This window comes from Prionailurus viverrinus, chromosome B4, assembly GCF_022837055.1.
Source record: "Prionailurus viverrinus isolate Anna chromosome B4, UM_Priviv_1.0, whole genome shotgun sequence".
In the NCBI taxonomy this organism is placed as follows: Eukaryota; Metazoa; Chordata; class Mammalia; order Carnivora; family Felidae; genus Prionailurus; species Prionailurus viverrinus.
In genome coordinates this window covers 135282886-135305973 of record NC_062567.1, presented here as the reverse complement: position 1 = coordinate 135305973, position 23088 = coordinate 135282886, and the positions used below count along the sequence as shown (strand labels likewise).

General features: G+C 59.8%; 1 protein-coding gene across 3 annotated transcripts in view; it reads right to left on the bottom strand.

Moving 5' to 3' along the window:
- FBLN1 (fibulin 1) overlaps positions 1 to 22185 on the bottom strand; it is an 82759-nt gene extending 60574 nt beyond the window's left edge. For 2 of the 3 annotated variants that reach the window (XM_047866512.1, XM_047866513.1), the window contains exons 1-3: positions 21994 to 22185; positions 5641 to 5746; positions 70 to 205 (exon numbers count right to left, since the gene is read on the bottom strand). In XM_047866512.1, the coding sequence (XP_047722468.1) occupies positions 70 to 205; positions 5641 to 5746; positions 21994 to 22069 (318 nt within the window). In that variant the 5' untranslated portion in view covers positions 22070 to 22185. The remainder of the gene's footprint in view (positions 1 to 69; positions 206 to 5640; positions 5747 to 21993) is intronic. The other variant, XM_047866511.1, reaches the window with a different exon arrangement.
- Positions 22186 to 23088: the final 903 nt, after the last annotated feature.

Genomic DNA, 23088 nt, shown 5'->3' with positions numbered 1-23088 from the left:
GGCAGGAGAGCACCCAGGCCTCCGGCTGGGGGGACAGCGGCTGCTGGCCGGCGGGGGACGGGTCCTCACCTTCACGAACGTAGCCTCGAGGCTGGCGTTGTCGCTGTGCTGCATGGCGCAGCTGTCCTGCTCGTTGGCCAGGTTGATGCCTGTGGCACAGTGGAGCTCCTCCAGCTGGCTGTGACAGCACTGTTCCCGGACCATCCTGCGGGCAGAGGCCAGGGCTCGGTGGGAGAGGGGCCCGCCGGGGGGTCCACAGGGCCTGGGAGCAGCAGCCCCTCGGGGACGGGAGCTCTGTCACCTTCGGGTGCCTCCCGTTTCCCAACCCAGCCCCACCCACCCGCACACACACACGCACACACACACGCACACTAGCCAGCAGACGGCCGGTGCTCACTAAGTGCAGAATGAGACAGGCTGGATGCAGGGTGGGGTCTGGGGGCGGCGGCAGGAGACCCCCATGTGCCGCTGGAGTCCCGGTTCATCTCCCGGCTCCGAGCCTCGCCCTGCAAAAAGCTCCCACCTAGTGACAACACCCAAACACGGGCACCCTTATCCTTCACCAGACCCCAGCCCTCGTCCCCGTTTTCCAGGCTCAGAGGAGACAGCTCCAGACAGGTGCAGTAGCTGGCCGCAGGCCACAGAGGGAGGACGATGGCAACAGCGACACCACGCTGCGGCGTCCCCGTCTCCCGTCCCCGCGGGGGGCCCCAGGAAGAAGATGGAAGATGCCCCGCATAAAAGGCTTGGGTGGGCAGAAGAACCCTCACCTGCCACAATGGGCTCAGGGCAGTGGGGCCTGGCCCGGAGGCGGGTAAGTGAGCAGGAGGTGTGTGTGAGTCACAGGTACGGCTCCCACCAGACCCGAAATAACCCCGGCTTCAGCCAACGCCAGCGAGGACAGGAGGAGCCACCCACCCTGCGCGTGTCCAGAGAGAATGGGCCCAGCCCGGCCTCCTCCTGCGGCCGGCCAGCCGGGCTTCCTCTGCCCATGAGCGGCAGCCCCCCGCCCGCCCTTCCCCCCACCTCCACCTGCAGGGCTGGGGCTCCGCACCCGGCTTCCCATGTGCTTCCAGAACCATCTGGGGCTCCAGGAGGGGTTTGTCTAAGCTGGCGATACTACATGTTTCATTCGTGCTTTGGGTGAGTTTACAAATACTGGGCATTTCACTAAATTGTCAGGAACAGCAACCAGACAGGCACCCGTCCGTCCATTCACTCAAAGATACTGGCTGGACAGAAAACAGCCTGAGAGCCTCAGGATGAGGACTGGAGGCCTCGGGGACTGTGGGGGGGGGGGGGGGGGTGTCAAAGCTGCTGTACAAAGCGGGAGGGTAGTTCCTCGAAAAATTAAAAACAGGACTCTCCCGTGATCCAGCAGGATACACCCCTCCCAAAATTGAAAGCAGGCACTCAGAGAGATGTTTGCACAGTCACGTCCACGACAGCATCATTCACAACAGTCCAAAGAAGGAAGCAGCCCGAGCGTCCGCCGAGGGACGGGTGAACGAAACGTGGCCCATCCGCACAGCGACACGGGATTCCGCCCCAACGGGGAAGGAGATCCTGTCCCCTGCTATGACACGGACGGGCCTCGGGGACAGGATCCTCGGGGAAATGAGCCAGGCACAAGAGGACAAATACTGTTTGTTCCCACTTCTACGAAGAACCTGGAGTCGTCAAAAATCAGACAGAAAATACACCAGGCGCGGGGACGGAGTTTCGATCTGGAAAGACGAGAACATTCGGGGATGGCGAGTACGTGGAGCCAGGCACCTAAAATTCGTTAAGACGGTCAAAGGGGGCACCCAGGCGGCGCGCTCCGTTAAGCGTCCGACTCTTGATTTCAGGTCAGGTCACGATCTCGCAGCTCGTGGGTTCGAGCCCCGTGTCGGGCTCTGTGCTGACGGCGTGGAGCCTGCTTGGGATTCTCTCTCTCCCTCTCTCTCTGCCCCTCCCTCACTCGTGCTCTCTCTCTCTCCCTCAAAATAAATAAAATAAAACTTAAAAAAAAAAGACGGTAAAAGTTATGCTACGTGTATGTCACCGCAAGTAAAAGAAATCTGGCTGCGTCCCTACTGTGTGCCAGGACCATGCCGAGGCTTCAGGGACGCAGGGAGGGGTGGCCTGGCGGACTAGAACAGCCTTCCGCACCGAAAAGGCTCCCGCGGCCACGGTTACAAAGCTCTGCCCTGGTGGGGCCCGGAGCTGGGCGTCTGGAGACCCGCGTCCAGATCCCCCCGATCCCCGCCCTGCACTCTCCCTGCCCTAGACTTGGACCAGCAATCTGACATCCCGCCCGGCTTGCTCACTTCCCTCCGTCAAGCCCCGGCTCAAACATCCCGTTACAACATCCCACCTCATTCTGAGCTCAGAGCAGCAGTGAGGGGCAACGAGGAGGCGCTGGATGAATGAAAACTGAGGATTTTCCTTAAAACCGGAAAGGTCGAATGCCACTCCCGAAGAAGAAAAATGATACGAGGCCTAAGTTACCAAGTGGCCGGTGATCTTGGGTTCCTGCATCCTTTAACTATTACTAACAAGAAGAACCTCTTAGACCAGATTTGATTTATGACCTGCTCTCTCCCCCTCCCCTGCCTTCGCCGTCAGTGATAATATTGAGTTTGTGAGAAAATCCCTGCTATCAGGCCTCGATGGGCTGCTGGTCAGGCCTGGCACTCAGAGCCCATGCCCGTCCCAGCACCGAACACCTGACTTTGGGCTCACAATTATCTGTCGTCTGCTGTCCTCGCCCCCTGGAACAGAAAGCATGGAGGGCTGGGGAGGGGAGGGGTCGCGTTCTCCTGAGTATCCCTCACAGTGGCACTCAATGCCTGCTTCTTTTTTAAAAAAAAGTTTTTCATGTTAATTTATTTTTGAGAGAGAGACAGAGAGTGAGCAGGGGAGAGGCAGAGGGGGGTGGGGGGGACAGAGGATCCAAAGCACAGAGTTATCAGCACAGAGCCCGACGCGGGGCTCAAACCCAGGACCGTGAGATCATGACCTGAGCAGAAGTTGGACGCTTTAATCGACGGAGCCACCCAGGCTCCCCTCAGTGCCTGCTTCTTGAATAAAAACCCAATTGTGTTCTTAGATGAGCGACATCTCTCTTTGAGCCACCAGCCCAGGCTCAGCCTCTGATCTCCGCAGACTACGTGGGGTTTGAACCCCAAAGGTAACTGAGCAAAGCGGAAAACGTTCAGGAGAGGCTTGGAGGGACGGCGGACAGTGACGCGGTCAGAACCGGTCAGCTCGACAGCTAAGTACTCTCCAAGAGGCTATGGACACACACACAGCCCGGCCCGTGAGTTCACTGGGACAAGCCAATTAGCCTCCTGGAGCTTCCGTGCAACCGGCCGTGACCGGTAAGCGGTGGCCGGGGAGGACGTCGTAATCTGCGAATGCTTGCCACCCGGCCGGAATTTCCGTAGGCCCCTGTGATACGAAGTGAGTGCCACCAGCAGGCAGTCGGGGGTCAAGGGAGCCCAGACGTGTAGCCACATTCCCCACAGAGAGAAGAAACTCCCGCTCGGCCATTCAGGTGACATTCTCTGCATTTTAGGATTATCTCTACATGCACGTTCGAAATTTACCCTTGACCAAGATGTCACAGAACAAACGCATGCTGCATAGCGAAGAAGGTACTTTCCACGTAGTCTGGGGATTAAAGATAACTCCAGAACTTATTAAACACTTTGGTGGCTAGAAGTCACTCATAAATGGAGCAGTGACTGAGATCCAAATTCACAAGTAGGGGCCCCCAGCTTCTGAGTTTCTCTGACCTCAGTCTCTCCATCTGTACACAGAGAGGTTCGGCTGATGCCCTACTTTAACGTCTGTGATTTCAGTAAGTATTGATAATAGAGGCTCCCTGTTACGAGCGGAACTGTGTCCCCCCAAATTCCACAATGACGTCCTCACCCCCAGTATCTCAAACGTGACTGTATTTGGAGACAGGGCCTTTACGGAGGTGAGAAAGATAAAGTTAGGTGATCCGGGTGGCCCTGATCCACTATGACTTAGGTCCTGCTAAGAAGGGGAGGTTAGGACGCCGACACGCACAGAGGGACGACCGTGTGGGGACGCAGAGGAGGACAGCCGTCTGCAAGCCCACGAGAGAGGCCTCGGGAGGAGACCGCCCCGCCCACGCCGTGATCCCGGCCTTCCGCCTCCGGAGCTGTGAGACCATAAATGTGGGTTGTTCAATCCCCACAGCGTGTGGTGTTCGTCACGGTGGCCCGGGCAGACTGCAACACTCACACTGCCTGGCTTTGTGGGGCTGGCGTCTTCCCTCCTCCTCCTGTCATCGTCCCAGCCCCAAAAGCATGGTGTCACAACCCTCCTTTTGCACTTGGGGAAACCGAGGCTCTGCGCTGGCTCAGGTTACACAGCCAGAAATCCAGCCCAGTCCACCCAGCTTCCCAGGGCCAGGCTGCTCCTCGCTGGCTCGGTCCCCAAACACAGAGCTCGGTGCTGACCGCCCGGCTCTGCCTCGGCCCCTCCGAGCCACACTCGGGAGCCAAACTCCCAGCTCTCGCCCATCAGACGCCCCGCAAATCCTGAGTGCGTGGCCTCCAGCCTCCCCGTCAATTCAAACAACCGACCGTCCTGTTTTCTCTCCCTCTGTTCGGTCCACAGTGCTCTGGACCTTTCAAGCATTTTCCCAAATCGAGATTTACGTCGCCCGGGGACGCTGGCCGATCGCGTTATGCCCGCTGCCAGCTGAGATGCAGAAGTCCAGAACGAGGGAAGGAAACTTCACTGCACCCTCCTTGGCCGCTCTCCACCCAGCCCCCCACGGCTCCGAGGGCCGCACGGAGGAAACGCACGGCTGTCACAAGGAGGGAACGCTCTCGGGGCCTCGCCTCCCTGACATCTGCTCCCCGGGCGAGCCGATCGGGGTTCGAATCCCAACGCCGTCACCCACCGGCTGTGCGCAGGGGGCAGAGCTCAGGTTCCTGGGCTGTAAGCCGGGATTAACAGCGGGGTTACATGAGGAAAACGTTCATCGCACACAGCAGGGAGCAGCTCTGTACAGGCTGGCCCCGACTCTTACTGTTACCTTTCCGGTGACGATCGACATTCCAGACCTTCATGGTTTACTCGACGCTTAACGCCTGCCAAACCTTCGAGGGAGCTTGGGTTAATTTAGGGAAAAAAAGCACAGTTCGTCCAGGTTTTGGCTACTGCGTAGGGGAACAACCGTCTGCGGGAACGCTCCGCTCTGGACCGGCTCACGCGCGCTGTCGGGGTCTGAAGGCAGGCCACGCTGTGACTCGCCAGTCACGTGATCTCATCCGACCGCCCCTCCCCCCCCAAACAGACCCCTTTTTGTTAGGAGGAGACTGACTTGGCCACAGTGCCCGGCGGTGGCAGAGAGAACAGCCACCCCAGCGAAGCTCTCTTTGCTCTGCAGCCCAGCGAAGGAGAGAGACGCCCAGGCCGCCCCAGGAAGGGGGAGCCCCGTCCCGTGGGGGGACGTGGGAGCACAGAGGAAGGAGGCGGGGGTCATCCACCACGCCCCCCATAGCCTGGGCGGATCTGGGCCTGCACGCCAGACTCTGCCAGGGGTCCCGGCATACCCGGCTTCCTGCTAGAGGAACACCGTTCTGGCAAAACGGCCGTCACTGGCAAACGTACCTGCATTCCTTGGATTCCGAGGCATAAGGCAGTGAGCAGTCCCTGTGCTGTGTGGCCATTTGATGTCCGTCTGCACAGCAAGCCTCCATGAGGGTGTCTGCGGCCACTGTGCGGGAAGAGAGCAGGGCGCCTGGTGAGGGGGCCGGCTCACCACTCACCCACGCGAGGTCCCCTTGGACAGGCGCCCCCTACCCCACTTCCTCAGGCATCCACGGCAGGTGAGGCCGGACCGGACGGGCCCGCACACATCCTCGGACGCTCCACAGCGTGAACTTTGAACCCACTGGGTCCTGGGCTGGAATCCACGCCGGCTCCTTCCTGGGAAAGCCTAACGCCTTAACCAGTACCTTAACCGGTACCTTCCGCATCCAGTTCTGATGGGGCTGCGGCTCAGCACCCGGGATCCACGCCCACTGGGGCTGAATCCCTGCTCCGGCCACACAACAGAAACTCGGATGGGGACCCTGCCCAGACGGGTCGGGAGGGCAACCAAGGCAGGGACGCGAGCACGCGCCGTGCAGCCCGGCAGAGAGGGTGTCCAGGCACCGGAAACCGGACTCTTAGAGGGTCAGAAATGGGGGCGGCCTGGGGGCTCCCGGCAGCGCTGATGAGGCAACCCAGGGAGCCTCCCCTGCTGAGCGGAGGGCAGACTCCAGGGAGGACTGTGGCATATACAGACCCGGAGGGCAGAACAGAAACAGGGGGCCCCCCACGCCACGAGCCCTCCCGGGCCAGCTTCTGGGAGCCACGTCCGGGCGCTCTCGGTTAATTTCTGCAGCAACTTGTTGGCGGGGTGGCAGTCCTCGTGATACAGCGGCTGACCGCTCCTGCCCTTGATCTGCACGAGACGGGCGTCTCCGCTCACCCGAAGGACAGGAGGAGGGCTCCCCAAGGACAGAAGGTTCAGCAGCCGGCCCACGCGTGCCCCCACAACTGGACGACGGCCCTCCGGTCCCCAGCCTGGCTCTCGGCCTCACCCCAGACGGCTGCCCCAGTGAGCCTCGTGCCTCGGGGGAAGGAGAGCCCCCCCCTCCCCAAGGCAGGAGCAGCTTGGTACCGAGATGCCCTCAGCCTAGAGGACTCGCGTGGCCGGGAGCATTAGCACCAAAAGCCTCTGCGGCCCGAGTGCAGGATCACGCTGTGCAGGACGTTGCGAAACTGGCTTTACGAAACCCCACGTTTTCTCACTGATGGCTTTCCAGCACCCAATGGGGTAAATCCCACCAAGCCTGGCAGCGTTTCGAGGCGCCAGCAGCCATGGGTGTCCTGTTGGAGTTCATTATTCTTCCAAGGCCGGGCCCTCGGGGCGGCCCCAGAAGGGAGGCTCACTCTTGGGCTTCGCACGAGGCCGAGAGTTCCTAAAACACCAGCTTTGACAACCGGCCGTCAACCAGCACAAACACCTGTGCAGTCAGACCGGGCGGGGCACACGCTGCCCTTGAAGGCCCTCCAGGCCGGCAGAGAAACTGCCGTCGAGCACCAAGAGTAGTCCAGAAAGATCCCGGGAGAGTTAGTGCACGGCCGGCCCTTTCCCGTGGCCAGGAGGACGAGGGGTGTCGCCTGGAACCGAGTCAGGGCTACCCCTCCGCCGGGGCTTCCGGGGACCCCTGGGCTGCTCTCCGCAATGAGGGAGGTACCCCGTCCCGGCCCCACCCCCACGGGGCCGCGGGGCGGGGGGAGTCCAAGGTGGTTTGGGTGAGAGTGACAATCCACCCAGCCTGGCCTGGGTGCCCCCCTGCTCACAGCCCACCCCCTGTCCGGGGAGCACACCTCACTGTTCCAACATTTCCAATGGCCTTGCCCTCCCAGCCGCAGAGGTCTTACAAGCTGGGCCATCCCTTTTCCTCACGTTCCTCGGCACAAAGCTGGCAAGCAGCAGCTACAGGGCCGAGCGGAAAAAGCATGCGCTCTGGGGTCACAGCTCCAATCCCGGCTCCAGCGCTTTCGTGCTCTGCGACCCCAGGCAGGTGGCCTCCCCTCTCTGAGCCAAAGCTCCAACGGTGAAAACGGGGCTCGAAATAACCTTTGCAGAGATGCTGAGCGAGTGCGCTTATAAAGGTCCGAGCACACAGTGAGCTCTCAGAAAACAGCGCTTGATTATGTGTTTTCATTTTTTTTAACATTTATTTTTGAGAGAGAGAGAGAGAGAGAGAGAGAGAGCACGAGTCGGGGAGGGGCAGAGAGAGACAGAATCCAAAGCAGGCTCCAGGCCCTGAGCTGTCAGCACAGAGCCTGACATGGGGCTCGAATCCATAAGCTGTGAGATCATGACCTGAACCGAAGTCAGAAACTTAACCGACCGAGCCACCCAGACGCCGCTTGAGTATGTGTTAAAGAAACAAAGGGGGTATGCTTGCCATGGCCCATGAAAAATGGGGCACCACGGCCCTGTGTGGGTGTGTGGAAGCCCCCAGGGATGAGCAGTGGCCCCAAGGCCTCCCTGGGACTCTGAGAAAGGCACAGCCAGCTCAGCAGGGCGAGAACTTTGTGTCCGGGGCTGTGGAAACATTTGGAAATGATTCTCCCTGGGGAACCTGAGCACTTTGAACCTTATTCTCAGCAGGACAATAAAATGTTAAGTCCTCCGCTCAGTTCAGAAATCTGGAATGTCCCTGGAATGCTTGAAGCAGCCACAAGGCTGGGACTTGTGCAAAGCAGAGCCGTCTGGGGGCTGGGTCCCGGGTTTGGGGGGTGGGGAATGAGCAGGCAGCCAGGTGGGAGCCCCACGGCCATCTGGGGTCAGCTCATCCCCCTTGGGCGTGAGGCACCCCATCAGCCTCCCGCACGGCCCCATCAGATTAGCCGTGGAGAGCCCGCCAGGGTCCACAGCCAGCCGGACAGTGATGAGGCAGAGGCACGGGGAACAGACCAGGGCAGGGCATCACGGCCCCCATCGTAATAACCAGCCTGACACCAAGTAAGCCTCTTTGCATTCAGCATCTCTCTCCCCCTCGACCCCTCAAGCCCTCTTTCTATGCCATCATGCAGGCCACACGGCATCACGCTGTAGAGCAGAAAAGGCAACTTTCCCAACCCCGTTCCCCCTCTCTTCACTTCCGGTATTTTACACTCAGGAACGAACAGCTCTGGGTTGAACATCTTTGTTCATAAACGTTCATTCCTCAAGTCCTGAGCATTGGCGTAGGCCAGAACAGCCAAAGGAGAGGAGCTGGACCAGGGGGAAGGCATTCTTGGGCAATCACAGCGGGTTGCCGTCCCAAGAAACACCCAGCCCCACCAACCATGTGGCTGGAGCACGGTGACCAGGGACATGTTTGCAGCCAGCACCTGTGGCCGATGGGTGGCCTGTAGAGCTGAGCCAACTGGCCAAAGTTCATGGGCTTCTGGTGAAGGCTGAGGTAGTGAGCTGGGGATGAGCTGAGAGCTGCAGCTTAAAGTCGGAGGGACCTGAGGAAGAATGCCGGTCGCTGTATTTATCATGCTCCTTTGGGGTGGGGCAGTGCAGAGGGAAGGAAGGGTTCAGCATCAGGCAGAGCTGGGTTTGAGCCCCGGGCCTCACTCTGCAGCTCACCATCCCTGGGCAAATTCTTGAAGCCATCTGCACCCAGGTCTGTGTCCCAAACTGTGAAATGGGGCACGGACCACTGAATCACAGGGTTCTTGTGGGCGCCTGGCGACGGAAGGCAGCCAGGGAATTCCCTACTTCTGTTCCTCAACCATCCCCATTCACCACTGTCTTTAAACCGTTTGCCGTGGGTACTCTGCCACCGAACTGTCACATCAGCGGCTGCAGGTATGGAACACAGATTCCAAACATAATTACACACGGAAGGAGCCAAATGGAGTTAGGTCACCTAACAGTGACGTGGACATAAATGCTAAGGTGTCCTCGTCCCCACCTGGAACACACCTCACTCTCCCAACACCAGTGGGTGGCCAGCTCTGCACTTTGAATGAGTGTCATTCAAAATCCCTGATGTCTCCCTGCCAACCTCTCATTTCACTGCTCCTTGGTCTGGGCTCTGACCCCTCTAGGCTCTGGCCCTTCTCTGTTTCGCCCTGTCACCTGCTCGCCTCCAGACATCACCCAGTCCTGTTGGGATGTCCCTCAACACCGTGCCCCCTCCCCCATCACTGCCATTACCACTGGTGCCGCACACTCACTGGGCACCTACTATGTGCCAGGTACAACACGGGCGCTTCCTTGATTCCCCCAAGGACCCAGGGAGGCCAGTTCATTAGGGTCCCCGTTTTGCAGATCAGAAAATTCCAGCTCAGAGAGGTCAAGTGACCAGCTCGAGGCCACACAGCCAGACGGACCAAGTCAGGCACCAGATTTGGTTTTGACAGCCTCCAAAGCTAGGCTCGTCTGCCTCCTGGTGAATTAAAAACTCCTCTGGGGCAAGGATCGCATTCTTCTCCTCTCAGTGAACCTGAACCACCCGCCCATGGTGAGCACAAACAGCGAGCGAGGCTCAGGAAGTTGAGCAGGACGCAATGGCCACAGGCATCTTCACCGGGGGCCTGATGGGCAAGACGACCTTGAAGTATAGGGTTTGCTGCAAACATGCCTCTTCAGGGGGAGGGAATGATCCCAAAGGACAACGCTTGATTGGAGCCGACTTCCGCAAAGTGCCAGGCTGCTGAGAATTTAAGCAAGAGCCCGGGACCTGCTGGGGCATCGGTCTGAGACTCAGAACTGCCACTCTCTTGGCCTTAGAGACGGTTACCCCCAACCCGTCAGAGGAAAGCGGAGCTGCGGGAAAAGGAGGTGGAGCGAGGGGGACACCCTGAAGAATGTTCCGGCGTCACGGCTCAAGATGTCAACAAAGATACCGTCTGCAGTAGGTCTGTCTCTAAAAGACAGGTGTATCCTGTCCAAGAAAAGGTCTGTTGTGAACTTATGTTCTGAAACAAATAAAGCCTCCTGGCTCCTCCCAAGCATCTCCTTTCGATGGGGCAGGGCCAGGCTCTCCAAAGCACAAAAGCCAATACCACTCCCACCCCCGGACACACGTCTTCCAAGAAACGTCCCAACTGGAAAGGGACGCACGGTCTTTGCTGTTTTCATACGTGTCCCCTTTGTAGTGAACAAACGTTACTCTGGTGGTGAAAAATCACTTTGGGTCAGAAAGAGAGGCGGCCCAGGGAAAGAGTACCAGGCAGGGAGCCCGGGCTGGTGTCCCTGCTTTGTCCCTGGTGTTCACGAGGGGAATTACAGTCACTACAAATGTTTGCCGTAACCCGGACAGAGAGTACGGAAAACCATTGCCTATGGTGCTTCCATCCTAAAGACCCCAACGTGCTGTTCCACTAAAACCATGTGGAATAGGACAGTCTGGACCATCACTCACTCTCCCTCATTGCCTTTTTTTTTTTAATGTTTATTTATTTATTTTTGAGAGAGAGAGAGAGCTTGAGCGGGGAGGGGCAGAGAGAGAGGGAGACAGAGAATCCAAAGCAGGCTCCTCACTGACAGTGGAGAGCTCAACACGGGGCTCGAACTCACGAACCATGAGATCATGACCTGAGCCAAAGTCAGACGCTTAACCACAGAACCACCCGGGCGCCCCCCAACCTTGCCCTTCCTCGTTCCTATAGAACAATGGCCGTGCATGCATCCTTGGGTTAAAATGAACTCGAACACCCCGTACGACTGTTGTCTTTTAAAAAAAAAAGCTGACCATCTAAGAGTGAACTAAACGCTTCATTGAAAACGCTGTGGTCGAAGACGACATCCTCAGTGAAACAACCCAGTCGCAAAAGGATAAATAAACGCTGCCTCATTTCACTTAAGAGGTCCCGAGGGGAGCCGCATTCACACAGACGGAAAGTAGGTGGGGAGTTCGTGCTTCTCGGGGACAGGGCCTCGGTTTGGGGAAAGGAAAGAGCTCTGGAGATAGCTGGTGGCACAACAGGGTGAAGGTTCTTAACTCCCGACTGTGCACTTAGAAACGGTTCCAGTGAAGCGCCGGGGCGCCTGGGTGGCGCAGTCGGTTAAGCGTCCGACCTCAGCCAGGTCACGATCTCGCGGTCCGCGAGTTCGAGCCCCGCGTCGGGCTCTGGGCTGATGGCTCAGAGCCTGGAGCCTGTTTCCGATGCTGTGTCTCCCTCTCTCTCTGCCCCTCCCCCGTTCATGCTCTGTCTCTCTCTGTCCCAAAAATAAATAAACGTTGAAAAAAAAAATTAAAAAAAAAAAAAAAAGAAACGGTTCAAGTGGTTAACATTACGTGTATTTCATCACAATGGAAAAAACACATTAAAAAAAACTGAGTGGGGGGGGGTGCCTGGGGGGGCTCAGTAGGTTAAGCCTCCAACTTCGGCTCAGGTCCTGATCTCACGGTTCTTGAGTTCGAGCCCCACATCGGGCTCCCTGCTGTCAGCGTGGAGCCTGCTCCGCACCCTCTGTGTCTGTCTGTCTGTCTCTCTCTCTGCCCTTTCCCCACTCAGGCACACACACTCTCTCTCTCAAAAATAAATAAACATTAAAAAAAATTTTAATTGAGTGTTTGTGTGGCATTTTGTATCACCCTTCAACAGAAGAGGAGTTGGGTGTTCTGCTGATTAACTCACTTGCCTCTTTCAATTGATGTTGTGGTTTGGTTTTTTTTAGTGTTTATTTACTTTAGAGAGAGAGAGAGAGGGAGACAGAGTAGGAGCGGGGGAGGGGCAGAGAGAGAGGGGGCGGCCACAGAATCCGAAGACAGGCTCCAGGCTCCGAGCGGTCAGCACAGAGCCCGACGCGGGGCTCGAACCCACGAACCGCGAGATCGTGACCGCAGCCCAAGTCGGACGCTCAACCGACTCAGCCACCCAGGCACCCCTAATGTTTATTTTTGAGAGAGAGAGAGACAGCATGAGTGGGGAGGGGCAGAGAGAGAGGAAGACAGAGGATCCAAAGTGGGCTCTGCGCTGACAGCAGCGAGCCCGACGCGGGGCTCGAACCCACGAACTGCGAGATCGTGACCGCAGCCCAAGTCGGACGCTCAACCGACTCAGCCACCCAGATGCCCCCAACAATCAGTGTTGTTTTACTGCATGAATGTGTAAACCGTAGCAAGGATTAATTCGGTAAACCGTGTCTTAGAACATCCTCTCATAGCAGGCAGCAAGCCAGGTGACCTCCAACGGAACAAGTGAAATGTTAAGTAACGAAGGAGGGTGGCACTCACTCCCCGGCCCAGGCAAGGGCCAAGGGAAGGCTTCTGGAGGTGACAAGGAGGCCGTCCTTCCATCATCGCTTCCCCAACCACACAGGGAAGAATTCAGCATCGTCAGTGGAGGGGGCGTCAGTGGATCCCCAGCTCCGAGCTGACACAGGACGCACAGCTGGGCATCAGGTCACAGAAATCCCACGTGGAGACCCCACCACGCCCGAACGGCCCTCAGCAACCTGGAGCAAACGAGGACACTTCTGCCTTCCATCCCTAACTTCTGGGAGCGATGCCAGTTATCAATGCCCGCCCATGCCCGCTGCCCGGCTGGAGGGGCTCTTAGGAGAGAAGCGGGGCCTCGGGCAGCCTGCAGTCTTCTCGCTCCGATCGCTTCCCTCCCTTCGGAGAGGAAGCTTCGATAGAGCACAGTTAACCTCCGGTTCCTGTACTCTGACTGCGTGAAGTGGATCCACAAAGCGTAACATAAACCAAGCAAAACCTCTCTTGCAAAATCTTCTTGGCTTTGGACTCGGGCATCCCAGGGGAAGGCGAGAGACGTTGTGGGTTAAAACCGCCCAGCCCCGGGGGCGCCCGGGGAGGCTCGGTCGATTAGGTGCCCGCTCTCGGTTTGGGCTCAGGCCCTGATCTCACGGTTTTGCGAGCTCGACCCCACGTCGGGCTCTGCGCTGGCGGTGTCTGGGATTCCCTCTGCCCCCCGCCCTGCTGGCTCTCTGGCTCTCAAAACTAAACCGCCTGGCCCCAAATCTGCCCTCCACCTCACTGAGCCCCCTTATCTCCAGGGCTGGGAAGAACAATGCGCTAATTCGGGCAAAATGCTTACGTCGGTGCCCGTCCACAGAAAGAACCCTCCCAATCGGGCAGCCACAGAAGGCACCGCACCGCTAGGGAGAGGGCATCCTTCTTGACGGGAATCACACACTCCCCCAGACTGACACGTCACCAGAGGACCGCCACCCCGCCCCCTGCCCTCGGGAAAGAGACACCCCCGCCGGAAGTCCCTGGTGAGCAGGTGGACAGAGACCGCCTGGCTCACGGGCAGCGGATGCCATCTGTCCGCGGAGACAGCCGCTAAAACCAAACCCCTTCCAGGCGAATTACGCCTTCGTGAAGGCTGCAGTGTGGACTGTGAAACGTGGCGGTTCTGAACCCGTGGTCCAGAGGAGTACGCGTTCTTGTCGAGGGGTAGAGAGACAGACACACGTTCTCTCCAACACGGCAGATGCCAGCCGGCAGTCAGAGGGGTTCCGGGGTGCTCCTTGGATAGAAGCTTCCAGAATGTCAGCCTGCCACCTGTCATCCTCGCAGGGGCTCCGGCCGATGCCTGACTGGCCTGTGAGCTGTCCGAAGCCCCGCACACATTCAAAAGAGCCCCTCTGTGGCCCACTCAGTCGGCGGACCGTGCGACGCTCGACGTGGGCTGGGAGCCCGAGCCCCACGCTGGGGGTAGAGAGGACTTAAAAAAAAAATCGTGTTTAAAAAGCCCCTCTCATGACCCTTCCACGTGCAGGCTTCTGGCTTGGGGCAGGGGATTCCGGAGGTGAAAAGACAGGACCCCGTCCTCAAGGGGGTGGCCCAGGGAGGCACCAGGCAATTGTCACTGGGGTCTGGTGTACAGACCCTTGCAGGTCTGGGATAGGGACAGAACCATCCCCCCTTCAAGGGCACCCGGCCTCCCAGGAGGAAGCAGGGCGTGCCCGGGTCTGCTTTCAGGGCTCCACACAAGAGCCGCCCGTGCCTCAACCTCCCCCCCCCCACCCCAACCCTCCACCAGCACCTGCCACGAAGCATCTCCCAGATCTCTCCCTCCGGGCAGGAGCCTCCTCCCGCCAAGGCCAGCAGACACGTGGGCTAGCCTCACCTCCCGACATCTCTGCAGCATCCCACCCTGCAGGGACCCCTCTCTCCCGCTTCTGCTCTGAACTCTCCGGCCACCTGTCATGTGTCGTCTGCACCTGGCCTTTGGAAGCTGGAAGCCGGGTGGTGCCGGGCGCACTCCCTTCCGACAGCCAGTTCATCCACACCCACGCCAGTCCAGAGGCCCTTTCCTCCAGAAGTCTTCCGTCACTGACCCCCTCCACACACACACACACACACACACACACACACACACGCACGCACGCACACGCACACAGCAGTTCCACAGCCTCTTTGCACCCTGAGCTTCCCGGCGCTTTGCACAAATAATTAACTGCACTGTGTACTTAGTGTCATGAGGGCTGGGTCCCTGCCCCTTGCCCCACGCGGCCTCAGAGCACTCAATACATTCCGGTGAAAGAATGATCTCATGTGATCCTGGCCACTCTAGGAAGCAGGGGGTCAGGGAGAGATTAAGCAAGTGGCCCGAGGCCACAGAGCAAACACGGAGGTGGCCTTGGAGCCTGGCTCGGACTCTAAAGCTGACCCCCCCCCCCCACCCCATAACACGCTGAAGGAAACTGGCTTCCTCCCAAAGCCGGACTTAGCAAAATCCAGACTTCTCAGCCAGAAAGATACATGAGGGGGTTCCACGTCCCGCTTACGAACGCGAGTTGAGGGCCGTGCTCCCAGGTTTCAATCCTGGTGGGGCCGCTGTGTGCCCGCAGGCGCGCTGCTTGACCTCTCTGAGCCTTGGTGGCCTCACCCGCACTCACGGAGAATGGGGGATAAAAACAGGAGTGGTTGCAGAGAGAAGTCTGATGTCAAAACAGGAGGCGTATGTAGGCAGCAAAGCTCCTGGTACGTTTTACTCCAGCAGGCGACACGATCCAAAAGGAAAAACAGGTTCAAGAAAAATACCGGCTCGGGGCGTCTGGGTGGCTCAGTCGGTTAAGCGTCCGACTCTTGATTTCAGCTCAGGTCATGATCTCATGGTTTGTGGGGATCGAGCCCCGAGCTCAGAGCTTGCTTGGGATTCTCTCTCTCCCTCTCTCTCTGCCCCTCCCCTGCTCACGCTCTCTCTCCTCTCTCTCTCTATATAAATAAACAAATAAATAAATAGAAAGAAAATACTGGCTCACCCCATTAGCATAAAAATGCTCCCATCTCAAAACCGGTCCTGGCAAGATCTCAGCCACCACCCAGGTTTCTGGAAGCCCCCAAGCAGGTACACTCCCCCCTCAACGTGCCGGGCAGAGCTCAGTCCCGTGACCCCTCGCGCCCCCGCCCCGGCCATCCCCCTGGGCGGTCAGTCTCCTGTCGCCTCATCCTATGGGCCGAGACCCCCACATGTCTGCCTGTAGCCTGATCTCGCCCCCAAACCCAGGCTCCCCCAGATGTCAGACGGGACGCTTAGAGTGTCCACACAGAACTTGCACTCTTCCCCACCCCGTCCGGCCCCCCATCCGTCCAGCTGCTCGTGCCACGATAACGGGGTCAGCCTGAATCATCCCTTGTCCCTCACCCTCTACCTCCCGTCGCATGGCAAGTCCTGTCCACTCCAGCTCTACCTCTATCCACTTCCCAGCGGCCCCCCGACTGCCACTCTGCCCAGGGTACCTCTAGCCCTGGACCCTGCACAAGCCTCCACACTGGCTCGTGCCGCCTCTCCCCAGATGTCACGCAGCAGTCCAGAGTGACTTCTGGAAACCTGAGCCAAATAACCTCACTCCTCTGCTTAAAGTCCTCTGGCGGCTTCCCAGTGAACTTTGGATAAAACCCAGTCCGCGCCCCGATTTTTAAAGCCCTCCCGTCTCAGCTGCCCTCTGCCTCTTCCCCAGAGGCACACACTCCCTTCTTGTCCCTCCAATATACCTGGTCCCACCTGGGGCCTGGGACCAGCTGTTCCTTTTACCCAAAACTCTCCCCAGATCTTTCCACAGACGGCTCCTCGCCACTCACGCCTCAGCTAGGTATCCCCTCCCCTCTCCGCCCACTTGAGAGCCACCCGGGGCTGCTGTCACCATCACGACACGTCATGGTCACTATGGCACTGATTCCTACCGACACATCTTTGTCAGGGCACCTATTCCTGTGTTTGCTGTTAGCAGGTGCAGTGGCCCCCGAAAAGATACATCCACGTCCTGACCCTGGAATGCGACCTTATTTGGAATCAGGGTCTTTGCAGGTGCAATTAAGGATCTCAAGGTGAGATCCTCTCGGATCACCCAGGTGAGCTCTAAATCCCAAGACAAGTGTCCTTGGAAGAGAAACACAGAAGGAAAAGGCAGTGTGAAGACAGAGGCAGCCACGAGCCCAGGAGCACCAAGAGCCCCCGGGAGCTGGGAGACGCAAGGGTGCACTCTTTCCCAGAGCCTCTGAGGGGACTGAAGTTCTATAGACCCCGCGATACCTGACTTCTGGCCGCCAGGACGGTGCGAGGACACATCTCTGTTGTCTGAAGCTGCTCAGTTTGCAGCAATTTGGTCCCGGGCCGCAGAAGACTCCTAGGGCACACAGCTCCGCGTCCCCAGAGCCTCATGCTTACTGAGTACGTGACAAACTGACAAATGATGGGCTCGTGACAAATAGCTCCTCAGGGCTCCGGCCAGGCCCATAAGGGATGCTTGGGAAACGTTTGCTCAACAGAACTGAGAAGCAGCCTGTGAATGACCCTTTCCACCTGCTTCCTCTCTCTGGGCCTCAGTTTCCCCCACCTATACAAAGAGCGGGCCAGCTGATCTGTGGTTTCCGTGTCCTGACAGACAAACCACTCCTTCCCAAATTCTCAAGTGCCCATCATAAAACCTGGGCCCCATCGGACCCCAGGTGTAGGGATCCTGGAGGGCCCGGACCCCCATCCGTGTGGCGTCGGTGCAGCTAAGAACACACATCACAGACCCTCCACTTGGAGAAAGAAAGGCTCTGGGGCCCCCGCGCTCAGGAGCAGTAGGGGAGGGGGGCTTGGTGGTTGGGTCCCCCAGGAAGCCAGCAACAGGGTGGGCAGGAATCCAGTGTCCCCGCTCCCAGCGTTGGCCACGTCAGCACGGCCCTCTGGCAGGATCACTTGGCAAGGCTGGGGGCAGATTAAGCAGGGACATGACCTAAACAATTTCCAGGGCCGTCTTCTCCAGATGCCGGGCCCGCCCTGTTGTGTCTGGAACCCAGGTCCAGCCAAGGACATTTTCCTTTATAAAGGTGCCAGGAAAGGGGCGACTTCATACCCTGTGGACAGTTCTAGACCTCACCCAGGGTCCTGTGGTCAGAGGCATCTGCCCCTGCGTGCACCGTCTCCCCCCCACCCCCACAGCACTGCCTACGGCAGGTTCCTTGAGGGGTCCCTGAACCCCACCCCCAGATGGCAGCAGGGAGGGCCTGACTTGGGCCACACCCAAGCGAGAGGCAGGGCCAAGGCCAGGCCCTGGGCTGGGTATCCGAGCAAACAGCCCTCCGGCACCACGGCCATGGCCTCCCCAGTACACGACAGGCCTGTCCACGGATCTGAAACAAGACAGATGCCATCACCTTGGGGATCAGTTCCTGCCAAGCCAGCCACGAGCCCCTCGAGGGCCCTGTGGTCCCCCATGCATGCCAAACGCATGTTCCTCCTCAGGACACGCGTGCAGTAATTGTTAATGGGACTCGAGCGCTGTCCCACCTGCTCTTCCCCTCGTTAAATCTAAGGCGAGACAGCCGAGCGGTCAGGAGCATGTTGTGCTGTGACCTGGCCTTCTGTTTACTGCTGTGCTTACCAGGCAAGTTACTTAATTGCTCTGGGCCTTGGTATATATGTCTGTAAAATGAAAACAATCCTAGTACCCTCTTCATAGGGCTGTTGAGAGGATTAAATTAGTGGCTAAATGTAAACTATGCCACTTATAATTTCCTAGAGCAGAGCGTGTACTCTTTCCAGACTTACGGAAACAGATTTACAGAGGGCATGGGGTTGGTCACTTTCAGAATCGGGACCGGTCTCCCAACCTCCTTCGAGCGCTGGCTCCCACCACGTAGGACCTCGTGATAACACCCAGGCACCTGGCTCCCTCCTGACCCAGAGTCAGGTGAGGACCAGCCTGAGGGCCAAGGGGGCAGGCCCAGCGGGCACCGACCCAGCCCCTGGTCCTGCCTTCCCAAGGCTCCCAGCCACACCCTCTCATCTCCAAGCTCCCTCCAGGCTGAAGCGTCTCCGATCCCAGGCAAGCTGACATAATGGCTGTCCCCGTTTGGTTATGTGGTCACATCTGGGATCATTACAAGGAGACTGGAACCATGCAGCGCCTGCAAAGGCATTTATTAGTCAAACTGTTATAATAGGATGTTTTGCAAAGTAGGGTCTTTTATTACAGATAAAATACACCGGCGGGGGGATTGTGCGCGCCATTAGCACTGGCTCCGTAAAGCTTCGTCTGCACGGCTGCCCCACCCGACGCACCCACGGCTCAGGGCCCTGCCATCAAAGGAACTTAACTGGAGGGAAGAGGGGACGCGTCCACGTCCTCTCTCGCCTCCCGGGCCTCTGCCCATGCTGCTCCCTCTGCCTGAACACCACCCTCCCCGACCTTTCCAGAAACCCAGCCAGCTCCTCCCACACCCCACCTTGCATGCTGCGTCCTCGGGTCGGTGGGGCGGGGGGGGGGGGGGGTCCTCCCTGACTCTCTGCCTGTCGGGGTTGGTTTGAAATGGACTGTTGGCTCTTCTGGCTCTCCTGGGGGGTGGGGACCCCATGGGCAGAAAGGCCAGGCCTCTCTTCTCCCTCACCATGTCGCCAAGATTCAGAACAGCGTCTGGCAGAGAGCCGACACCTAGTGCCCCGACGACTGGTTGCCCGGGGAGCTCAGCTGACGCCGCTCTGCCTGACCTTCCCCGACACGGCTCTGGCCCTCGACAGCTGCCGGTTCAGAGGCCCTTCTGGGAAAATGAGTAGGACTTTCAGAGCATTCTTGGGGACAAGGACACCGGCTTACCCTGGGGAGGGGGCAACACAAACGATAGGTCATAGTGATCCAGCTACCTTGGCAGGCCTCGCCCCCCCGTCTGTCCCTCAGTCCTCAAGACAACCTAAGAAGTGGGTTTCTGTTCTGTTTTACAGATGAGAAAACCACCAACCTTCGCATGGACTTTTCCAGCAGGATACGGGCAACCTCGTTTCCCGTCCCACCAAAGCTCGCGGTGCCCTTCCCCCCGCCCCCTGCCAGCCTGGGAAAGTTCCAGCAGCGGTGCGGGCCACGTGTTGCCAAGCCAAGCCCTCTCCCGTCTTTGTTCTCCCTCCCAGCGACTTGCTCTGTAATCAGTCGGAAACACTGCCCTGCCAGAGCCAGCCGGAGGCCAAGAAAGTCTTGGAGAAAACACAGTTGTCTTTCCCAAATGCCCTCCTCCTCTCCACTCCCTCCCTCCTGCCCCGCTCTCAGGAAAGCCCAACAGGGCAGACGGACACAGGACAGAGTGTGGCTCAGCTCTGTCCCTTGGCAGGGGAGATCAGCGCCTTTCTGCACCGCAGTGGCCGGGCCGAGTTTCAGCAGCTCGGCTAAAGGGCTCCCCACTCCATGGCCTTTTCCATGATCACTTTTCAGTTAGGTTTCCCCGTGGACCCCGCAGGCCTGCAGCGTGGGGCCGTGTCACTTCGGGGAACCTTCGGGCTTCCAAGCTCGCAGCCGCGGAAAGAAACCGGGGAAGAAAACCCAAACTGAATGGAAGTCGCCGCAACTCGAAAGAGGGGCCGCCCCCAAAGACACGGAAGGCCACGCCGGAAGGCCACGCCACCGTGCGCGATGAGCGGGTTTGCTCTATCACGCGCCCCTGAAGTCCGGGCCTTCTCCGTAAAGACGACGTGCGCCCCTCCAGCCTGACCGAGTCTCCGTGTTTTTTCGGAGTCAGATGGCAGGGCAGCTTCCTCACACACGAGGCAGAACAGAACAGTGGAGGAGGACCAGGCACTCAGCCTCGGAAGAGTTCGCCTGGGCCTGTCACAGTTGCCTTGTCTGCACAGTACACGGGGGCCCTGGGGTCCTTTCTGTTTGAACAGGAGCCTCGGGTGGCCTCCGATCAGGGCCCCCCTCTGGGCTTGCTCTCATCTTCCGATGAATGCCCTTCTTCCCTCTGCCCACCTGGCCAGCTCCCGCCCAGGCACCATCCCCTCCAAGCCTCTGATCCCCGGGGCGGGGAGGGGCGAGGGGGGGGGGGGCGGCTCTTGCTGCCAACCCTGAGCCCTGCGCCTCCCATGACCTATCCCCCACCCTGCACATGCTGGATACCCCCCCCCAGCACACACCCAGGACACAGCCGGAGCTCCGGGATCTGCTGCAGCCAGTGAGTGAGCCCGGGACCCTCTGCAGAGCTCTGCCCCCCGCCCCCAACCTCCCAGGGGCGACCTTTTGATCAAGACGGAGGGTGGTCACGGGAGAGGTGAAACCAAGCTAAGCCGGAGATAAAGGATCTAGGATTCCAAGGGTGGTCCAGGCCCCAGGAAGAACAAAGCCTCTGGGCAGGCAGGCCTGTCTAATGACTGATGAGTCACGGGTCAGCGGCGAGGTCAGAGGCCGCGGCTCTGCTCACCCGCCGCTGCACTTAATCCTCAGGGCCTGGTGGTCGCCTCCCAGGAGCTAGGCCTTGAGGGTGAGGGGAGAAACAGGAGCCATCCCAGGGCTGTCCGTCCTGGGCCGAGGGGGCCTGGCCAGAGGTCTACCGGGGGAGACTCAGCCCCCTGGCCGCCACAGGGTGGGTGGGTTTGGAAGTGGCCTGATCCCAGCCCCGGCTGAGCATGTAGCCTGGCAGGACCTCCCTCGGGGCCCTCTATGTCCCAGGAGGGCAGAGGTTTCCCGACGCTCGGCTATCCCCAGACTGCTCCCTTCCTTTCTGCTCTCCCACGTCCACCCCTAACCCACGACTGGCTTGGTCTCCTGGGCAAAGTACTGTCCCGTCTCAGTCTTCTCCCCAACAGGCTGGGTACGACAGCCCCTACCAAGAGGTGGAGGCGGGGGCAGTGAGAACCGATTCGCCAGGGCCTCTGGAGGCAGAGCGCGGCCCGAGGGGCGCCGCGAGCGTCGGCTGGGGCTTCCTGCCCGCCTCCCAACCTTGGCCGCGGTGGGAAGACGGGTGGGCGCGAGCGTGGGCAGCGCGGGAAGGCGGGCGGGGGTGCGGGTGGGGGTGGGGAGGAGGACCTACGGTCTTTGAAACAAGTGCCCCAGGTCACCGAGATGATTCGGCCGGGGGGCCAGGAGTGGGGTGCGGGGAGGGCACTGTCAGGAGCGCCGCGGGGGCGCAGCGCCGAGACGCCGACGGCTGCTGCAGCTCCGGGACTTCCCGGAGGTGCGGGGCCGGGAGGGGAGCCCCTAGAGCGGGGGCCGTGGACTCGGGGCGCCCCTACCTCGGGCGGCCAGCAGCGAGAGGCCGCCGAGCAGCAGCAGCGGCAGCGGGACCCTCCTCGGCGCGGCGCGCTCCATGGGGCCGGCGGGCGGCGGGCGGCGGGCGGACAAAGGCGCGGGGCGCGGGGCGCGGCTCCTGGGCTCCACGCTCCGGCCGAGCCTCCGCAGCCAACGCTGGGCCCCGGCGGCGCGGTTCAATTATCCCGCCCCGGAGGAGGGCGCGGCGGAGGCGGGGCCGCAGGGCGCACGGGGCCCTCCCTCCCGGGCCGCCCCCCGCCCGGGGCGCGCGCACTCCGGCCCCGAGGGGCGGGAGCGGGGGCCTCCCCCCCAAACGTCTCCCCGGCGGGGGGGCCGAGGAGGGGGCGCCTCCGGGCGGGACGCACCCCCTCCGCTGCCGCCCTCCCCCTCCCCCCCGTGCGCCGGAGAAACCCGATCCCTTCCCCACCCGCCGACCCGAGGGGCGGGCCGGGTAGCAAAGGTTAGCTCCGCCCGACTCCGCAGAAAGTGCGGGGGGGACGGGGACCGCGGGAGCGAGGGGTCCCAGAGGGTCGGAGGCGCTTTCGGGGGGGGGGGGTGGAAGGGCGGTGTCCCTTCGAGGCGGGGGCTCCCCGCGGGACGTGGCCCGCGGGTCTGCTCGTTTCCCGCCGCCCGGCACTCACGGATCATCCCGGGGCCTGCAAGTCCGTCGCGTCCTGGGACCCGGCTCTGCCCTCAGGGGACTGCCGCTCAGGCGAGACGAATTCAAGCGACATTCCCAACACCAGTGGCATGTGACGAACCCAGGGTCCCGGAGCGCAGAGGAAAAGATTCGGTTTGCGGGAGAGGAAGCAGCCTTGGAACGCTGGGCCTGCGCCAGCTACTTCCCCGTGCAGAATTCACGGCTGCAAGCAGGCCAGTGGTCACTGAGGGTAAATTAGTCTGTCGGAGCCATAAGTAAATTTGTTTTGTGTTTTAATGTTTTGTTTCTCTTGAGACAGAGACAGAGAGCATGAGCGGAGGAGAGCAGAGAGAGAGGGAGACACAGAATCTGAAGCGGGCTCCAGGCTCCGAGCTGTCAGCACAGAGCCCAATGGCGGCTCGAACTCACAAACCCTGAG